Raw genomic sequence first — 8,207 nt, forward strand, 5'->3', positions numbered from 1 at the left:
GCATTCTTAAGCAGTTAATCAATAGCTATGGCAAAAGGCACTCTTTTCTTAGAAGAAAATGGCAAGAAGAATATAATAGCTTATGAATAGGTCCACAGTTAAAATATAACCATACGAAGTAGTAACCACAGGCAAATATTATATAAAATTTCTGTCTCACAAGCCAATATATTCCTGCTGCAAACAAAGCCACATCTATCACTCTATAGGTCACTGATTTTTCCTTTCTCCTCTATTCTAAAAAATAAGTCAAAATTGTTCCGTTCTGATGAAATCAAAACTTGTATTGTTTAACCTGTGAATAATATTTCTTGCTTGCTAACCGAAAAAATGTAATCGTAGCCAAAAAAGAAAGTATAAAAGATCATGTTGATTCTCAATAAAGTGGAACAGTGTCACACCACCTCTGAGTTGTGTAGTCTGCTGTCTCCCAGTGCCGACGCCTTGCCCACCTTCGGCAACCCTGACTCCCGCTGCGGCTGGACTGCGGCAGCAGCTTTCCCTTTTCCCTAAAGGTCAAAGTCCTTGAGACTGTCAATCAGCCCAGAATGGCATCTCAGGATGAAAGCCCCCTACATCTGAGCCCAGAAATCTGTTTACACGAACAGCAGATGGTGGGTAGTGCTCTGCACAGTGGTGCCAATTCAGATTGAACCTGATTTCTACGTCTGGGGCATGATGGCCAGTTGATGGTCATGATTCAGCTGGTTTGTCGGTAACCTTCCTGTGAGGAGTCCTCCTGCCCCAAGGGGATCACGTGCTCTGGGATGTCTACTTGGAAGATATCCTTTCCCCCTTTCCTGGGTATGGGCTCCAGTAACCACCTGGGGTTTGAAAGTGTAGTCAGGTACTTCTGCTTCAGATTGGTCAACACAGCCTGATTTTCCAGTTCCATGACCTCATCAGGAGCTAAGTTTTCTGGGCACTGAAAAGTTTCCCCAATGTCAACGAGCCCTGTGCACCAAGAGAGAAGCAGAGAGATGTTTTTCCTTCTATAAACCAAGGTCTGCCTGTGAGAGAAAACGGTTATTCAAAGTTACGACCACTAGAAACCAGGCTGATTTCACCAAATGGACATGGAGTGAGCTGGGACCCTCTGACTGAGCGCTTCCAATGTGTTAACTCTGTTCAAGGAATTCTGGGTGAGGCCAGGGGAGAGAGAGAAATGAAGAGGACAGGGCCTGGTCCTCTACAGCTCTACCCAGTAATAGGCAGGTCCCAGCTAGACTGCTGAGGGCAGCGTGTACAGGTCAGAAGGACCCCGGCTGCTGTGCCGAACCCACAGGCAATTAGGTCCCAAGTACTTCACTAGGTGAAAGGGGCTGATGTGGGACCTCAATCACTGAGGGATGAGGGAACTTGCTCAGGATGCCATGGGCAGTGGGCATGGGGCAGGTGTGTGAAGTCAGGCAGGCTGCCTGAGTCTGGAGGTCGCCCAACCCTCTCTGTGTGCTGTGCGGCCTCTCCTGGTCTGTCACACACACACACACACACACACACACACACACACACACACATCACCACATGCAAACTGGGGCCTCTCCCTGCCTCTCAGATCACCAATGGGAACTGAGGCCTAGAGTGGACAGAGGAGTTCACCCAGGTTGTAGAAACTCTGTCCATGGAACCCCAGCCCAGGGCGCCTTGCTGCCCCTTTGAAGGTGTGCTGCTTACAAAAACTGCAGCCCTCACCCCAACAGGTTAAAAAGAAAACAAGCCCCAAATTCCTGAGCAAGGTCCTGGGGGTACCCTTGGAGGGGTCTGAGCAGTGCTTGGGGTGTTGCCACTTGCCAGCGATCACTCCACGACCATACTTCTCCCCTTCCTGAAGCAAGGCCTGAATCTGCGTGGGGTTCCATCCCAGCCTCTCCAGCAGCATCTGCCTCCAGACAGCATCTTCCCAGTCCCTGTGAGCAATGTGGATTGCGAGGGTACAGTGCCGGTGGCTGCTCAGCACGGGACGCCAACGAGTCTCCAGAGTCTTGACCCCATTTAAGACAAAACCTGCATAAGGCTGCCGGAAGGAGAGGCAGCAGAACTTCATCTCCCCAGAGATCCGTGGGCTTCACGTGGCCTATGGAAATGCAGAAGCGTGAATGTCAATAAGCATCATGCACCAGCCCTCCAAGTTCATGCCTGTGGGCTTACCTCTTCTCAGTGTCCCCTGGAGGCCCTGGAACCCCACTGACAGGGACGGTGGGAGAGCAGAGAATGTGGGGATCCTTCTTCCTTTTACCATACAGTCAGCTGCCAGGCACAATGGAAAGGGATGGCAATGTGGATGCCTTGTCCATCATTAGATGGAGTCTTTGGGGAGCTCAAGGAAGGGAGTGAGACAGCTACAAAAAGGCAGTCAGGACACACTGTACTCAGTTCTACAAAGGAGGTCACTAAGGTCAGGGGAGCACACAGGAAGGAGGGAGGGCCCTTTGGCTTCACAGCTGGTGGGTGGGTTGTAGTCCTCTCCCAGCACAGACCATCCTGGGCTTTGCTTCTTCTCCCCACCTCCACCCACCCCAACACTATCAGATGCTGCAGGTCCCTGAGCACCCTGGCACTTCTCCCAGGGATGCTGATTGCAAATGCTTGGGATCCAACCTCAGCTGAGCCCTGGGGACACTGTGTGAGCTCAGATAATTCTGCCAGGTGTCTCCTCCTGACCCTGACTCCGACCTCTTTGGGTGCCACCCTCCTCCAACTCCTGGCTGCACTACTGCTATCTGCTGTCAGCAGACACCCGGGCCCCCACCCGAGCCTAGAGAAATGAACAGGAGCAGGAACAACCGGCACAGGTACCCAAGCACTATCCCTATGCCAGGCCCTAGGATGGGCATGATCCATGGATCCTAGAATTCAATCCTAAATAACTGGGTAGGGGCAGCACCACTGTCACCCCATTCTACAGTTGAGAAGGTGGCACCAAGTGATGAATAGATGACCTATGATCATGGGGGCCCTGACTGCATCATCCCGTCCTTGTCACCTTTCCTGGTACCTAGGGATGGGTGTACTTCCTCTTCATTGGAGGACAGAGCTGTGCAGTGGCAGTAGCAAGAACCCAGGCCAAAGACTCAGCCAGATTACAGTACCTGGCGGAGCTCAGTCTCCACAGGGCTAAGTACCTGGCATCTCACAGGACTGTCACGACTGGTGGTTACACATCATCATAGGGCCTAAGCCTTGGCTCTGCCCTTCACATGAGCACCCCCATTCTGGCTGTCTCATCCTGTCTTTAAAGGACATAAACCTCACCTCAGCTATTATGTCCTTATGTTTATGAAAACACACCCACTCTCAAAGTCAAGGGCCAGAGGATGAAAGCTGCCTTGTGTCCACTCCTTTCCCAGCCCACTATCCTGCCAGTCCCTGTGCCCAGCTCCTTCTCCCTTTCTCTGGCTGGGTCACCTAACCCTGTGCTCTGGATCCCACCCCTCTTGCTCACCCCAGAACCTTATTCATAAAGAAAAGGGCTTTACATAGGTAATCAAGTTAAAATGAGACCCTCATGCAATGACTGGTGCCCTCACCTAAAGGGGGAATTTACAGACAGACATGCATGCAGAATACCTTGTGAAGATGAAGATCAAGATCTATAAGCCAAGGGATGCCAAAGCTTGCCTGCAAACCATCAGAAGGCTGGGGATAGAGATGGGCAGATTCTCTCTCAGTCCTCAGTAGAGGCAAACTTGGCCGACACCTTGATCTCTGACCTCCAGCCTCCGCAACTGTGAGACAAGACATGTCTGTTGTTTAAGCCACTTGGGCTGTGGTGCTTTGATGTGACTATCTTGGCAAACAACTACAGAGGCATAGCTCTTTCCCGCAGATCTCCACAGAGTAGAAAATGATTTTGCCATTGACAGTACATCAAGCACATTCCTTCACGTCTGTACATTTCTTCTAGCTTATATTTTGCTGCCTGCATGGTATCCCATTGTCAGCTGCCCCATGATTGACTGACTTTCCCCTATGGATGAAGAGTCACAGGCCGCTTTGCACTTTCCGCCACTATAAAGAACACTACCCCAAACACTCGACTGTAGACTTGTTAGGAAGAGGCCTGGGTCACTTGCATGCACATCTGAGATGCTGATACACACCAGCTAATGGCCTTCCACAGAAGTTGGAAGTTCCACAGAGCCCATGCATACTCTGCCAACCATGGGCTAGGATTCCATATCCTCACATGCTTCTTGGCTCTGAGCATTATCACTGTGCTTAACCTCTGCCCACCTGACAGGTGATGAAGGGTCACCCTAGTCATTGGGTTTGGATTATTTATGACGGAGGCTGGATGTCCCCCTGTGGTCTGGCCATTTGCATTTGTTCTACTGGGGCATATGCCTAGTTTCTGCCATTGAGTTTATTGGCCCTTTTCTCCTCAACACCACAAAATCACAAGGAGAACTGAACTGGATGGGTAGCATCCCTAAGGAGAACTGAGATAACTATAATGGCACAAAGGGGGCTGAGTACCCTTCCGCCTCATGGTGCAGAGTACCTGTTTTGTGGCCTGAGGAAGAAACTCTTCCACTTGTCTCTACTTCTTCACCTGCACAAGGATGAGGGATAATGAGACAAGGTGATTAGGGACAAAACAGCAATGTTGGCTAACATACCAGAACAGTCTTATACTCAGCAAGGACTGGAAACCACCAGCACAGAGGAGGTTCTAACTGGTGGGAAACACACTGTGGTCCCTCACTCGGGGTTTGGTCTGCTCATCACGGCAGTGGCTCTGTCATCCCCTGCCTGGTCAGGGACCACATGATGGCCTAGCCAGAAGCAGAGAAAACCATTTCAGGTAAGTGGGTCATGTTCTTACAGCCCAGCAGACCCCGTATCCAGGAGGAGAAAAAATCTCACCTTCCCTCACATCATCAACTGGTAAAGATTTGGGGACCCTACAATCCCATTCCCCTCAATGTAATCCTGGGTAGGTCCCACTGCGAGGGGTGCCATGGGCAACCAGCTGAGTACCACACAGCCTAGGGTCTGGGTGAGGTGGGGTGGTGAGAGCCTAAGGGCCAAGCGGTAAGTAGAGAGGACAGACCTGCGCATGTGGACCAGTACACTCGTTTCTATGAGCAGAGGCCACAGAGGCCCATTGCAGGCACACACACACAAGAATGGTGGGCAAGTGAAGGTAGCCAGAGGAGGAGACACAGAAGTGCGACCTGGGCTGTGGTGGAGTATGCTTTCAAACCCACAGCACAGTAAACCCCAACCCTGAAGTACTGTCCTTTGGAAGACCCAGCAGGCCAGCAGCTGCACTGAGCGTCCTGGCTCTCTTCTGGTGACTCAGGTCGTCCTGGCGCCACTGGCCATGCAAGTGGCTACGCTCTGTGTTGACCCAGCTGAGGCCACCACAAAGGCCAGTCCGCCACCTCCCCGCGGCCCTGCGAGACTGCCAGTGCCGAGAAGACCGCCTCCCACGCCCTAAGGAGGCCAGGACTCTGGGAAGAGGCGACACCACAGTGCACCAGGGCCGCAACCTGACTGCGCATTGGCTGCGCTGGGATCGCGAACAGGTGACTGGTGACCGGCACTGGCTGTAGTTACCGCCCAGCGGGGCAGATACAAAAACCCCCTTTTTGCTAGCTTACAAAGGCACATAAACACATACCATACGTACTTAAGTGGCACGCGGGACGCAGCAGCACGCCCTGACGCTGCAGCACGCCCTGACTCAGCAGCACGCATGCCTAGATTCTGCAAGCAAGTAGCTGGCATGTGGGTAAGCAGCCAGGCAGTAACTTAAACACGCACGTAAGTACATACGTAGACACACACGCAGGCCACGGTTGCTAGGAGACATTGTTGGACTCACGGGACACTGAGGCTCGCGGGATGACCAGGGCAGGTAGGGGCCTCCGGACCAGTGGCCAGAAACGGAGAGGAAGGACCAAAAGTACGCGGGGTTGGCAGCGGAAAGGGCAGGGCTAGGCAAACCTAGGGGGCGGGACTTTGGGAGAAGGCGGACTTGGGGGAGGAGTATCTAGGTGCTATAGGCGGAAAAAGCCAAGGGCAGTAGCTGGGGGTGGAACTATGAGAAAGCAGGGTAAGGAGCCGCGGGAGGGAGTGGAGGAGGCGGAGCTCAGGGAGCAATATCTGGGGAGGATTGATGGGAAAGAGCTGGGGGAGGAGGAGCTTCGGGGGTGAAGGAGGAGGTAGGGAAAGCTGGGTAGTGGGGAGAGCTGGGGGCGGATCGGTGGGAAATAGTTGGGGAGGGGGTTGCTGGGGGCGGAACTGTGGCAGGAGGCGGAACTTTTGGGGAGGATGACGTGTGGAAAGAACTGGAGGAGTGGCTGGAGGTAGAACTGTGAGAAAGCAGGGGGTGGATCTGAGGGTTGGAGCAGGACCGATTGCTGTGGAGGTGTTAGGGCTTAGTTGCACATAGCTAGGGATGGAGCAAGGTGAAGCTGCCAGAAAGTTGGAGGAGCAGGGCATAGCTGAAGGGAAGCTGAGGAGGACAGCTGAGTGGGAGTGGAGCCACGGGGAGTGTGGGGCAGAGCTGGCAGGGTAGTACCTTTGGGCACTGGGAACCATGTGGCAGGTGGCTATGCCCACTCAGTGGCCAAGGTCAGGCAGTGCCCTTTTGATTACCATGACATCTGCCCTCAGTCTGGACTGCACCCGTAGGCATGAGTCAAAGTGGCAGCCCAGGATCCTCAGTGACCTAAGGAGACCCACAGAATGGACCCCAGGGGACAGGGAGGCCCCAGATGACAGGACAGCTAGACTGAGTACTGCACCTAAGGACTGAATGCCCAGGCCAGCTCTGCTTTTTGCAAGTTCCTCCACCCCACCTACTCCACCCTGCCCCGTAGTAGTGCTACTATGGTCTTGAGATAAGGTCTTCATATTGCATTTTTTATTACAGGTGAGAAGAACCCCCCCCCCCCCCCCCGTTTCCTGATGCCCCTCAGAGCTGACATGTCTCAAACAAGGCCAGCTTCCTGATCAGCTATTTCTTCTCTTCTAGCTCTGTTATGGGATCAACCCTCTCAGTGCTGCCACACTTGACCCCTTGTGTCCACTGACCCTCCCTCTTCCTCACTTTTACTTGACCAAGTCCTGTGTTCCTGCCTCTAAAATGCCTGATCGGAATAAGTGCTACTCTTTCTCATTCCCACTGCTACTCCTTGAATTCAGGCTTCATGGTCTGGGGTCAGTGCCATTACCTTAGTCTCCCCACTGGACTGGATAACCCTGCCTTTCTTCCTCCAGTGGGTCCTCCAAGGTGCCATCAAACTGCACATCTGTCCTCATCAACTCCCAACTGGAAACCTTCAGAGTTCTCTCTTGTTTAAACACCTGGGGGCTGTGGGAGGGCCTTCCAGTGGTCCCAGCTCTCCCGCATCTCCCAACTCTCTGAGTCACTATGCTGCTGAGTCCCTGCACCCTGGGCACCTTCATGCCTTCTAACAGGACTCCACCTTTGGCTCCTGTGCCTCCCGAGGCCTGGAATGCATTCCTCCTCATTTCCTGGCAAACTCCTGTCCTTCCAGGTGCAAATTTAACATCCCCTTCTTTGCCCCACACCCAGGCATTGGATAGTCTTGTGTCCCAGTTTTGGTAGCACCCTATACCTTCCCACCTACTTTCCTCCCAGGGTTGTAACTCTTGCTTCTGAGAGTCTGGGCTCCCTCAGGGGCTCCAAGTCCTTTGAAGGCAAGGCCTGTGTCTTACTGGTTTCTGTAAACCAGGTGCCGGGCCATAGTAGTTGCTTAGTAAATGTGAGTCAACAGAGGACTTCTTTCTCTTATAGTGAGCTGTACCTACTCTCTTCTGGCAGAAGCTGGAGGTAACAGAAATGCTGGCCATGAGGTGAGGGGCAGAGGGTACCTGCAGGGGGCTTTAATGATCACTAGTTCCAACTCCATCCATGCTGGCCTCCCATCCTTGGTTCCTCATCCCAAGAATGATTTCCAGCTGCTGCTGAGCACCCCAGAACCTCCCATAGGGGTTTCAAGACATGAAGGAGGGTCCCCTGAGTGACCGGCTTGTGGCGTTCCTTCCAAATCTTGTTGTTTGAAGAAACAGAACTTGCCTAATGAGCTAGAGGCTTACACTGTATGGCTGCTGGTGGGGACAGTGATGGCGCTACAGAAGAACTCCCTTTTCTCACACTCATGTGTATGCTGAGAACTGGGTGTAAGATCTCTCCCTTGGAGAAGAACAGTAAAGGTGAGCAGTGTATTCTG

The 8,207-nt window shown here is 52.8% G+C and overlaps 1 protein-coding gene across 16 annotated transcripts; it reads right to left on the bottom strand.

Moving 5' to 3' along the window:
• Positions 1–350: 350 nt before the first annotated feature.
• Positions 351–5,929, bottom strand: EOLA1 (endothelium and lymphocyte associated ASCH domain 1). 16 transcript variants are annotated; one of them, XM_081126325.1, is made up of 5 exons: positions 5,831–5,929; positions 4,502–4,552; positions 3,568–3,725; positions 1,792–2,074; positions 351–954 (listed from the first exon to the last, which is right to left on the bottom strand). In XM_081126325.1, exons 4-5 carry the CDS (start codon positions 2,042–2,044, stop codon positions 701–703), a joined length of 507 nt encoding a protein of 168 aa, XP_080982451.1. In that variant the 5' UTR covers positions 2,045–2,074; positions 3,568–3,725; positions 4,502–4,552; positions 5,831–5,929; the 3' UTR covers positions 351–700. The 16 variants fall into 16 exon arrangements, with proteins under 16 accessions (XP_080982451.1, XP_080982450.1, XP_080982436.1 ...); XM_081126324.1 differs by having other exon boundaries at positions 5,782–5,921; XM_081126310.1 differs by having other exon boundaries at positions 5,636–5,921.
• Positions 5,930–8,207: the final 2,278 nt, after the last annotated feature.

The sequence above is a fragment of the Miniopterus schreibersii genome, assembly GCF_964146895.1.
Source record: "Miniopterus schreibersii genome assembly, chromosome: X".
NCBI lineage: Eukaryota > Metazoa > Chordata > Mammalia > Chiroptera > Miniopteridae > Miniopterus > Miniopterus schreibersii.

Excerpts from the sequence above, each read along its gene's own strand:
- EOLA1 (XM_081126325.1), bottom strand. The coding sequence starts at position 2,044 with ATGAAGTTCTGCTGCCTCTCCTTCCGGCAGCCTTATGCAGGTTTTGTC. Across the intron at positions 955-1,791 it reads TGGTCGTGGAGTGATCGCTG|GGCTCGTTGACATTGGGGAA; the intron begins GCAAGTGGCAAC and ends CTTGGTGCACAG.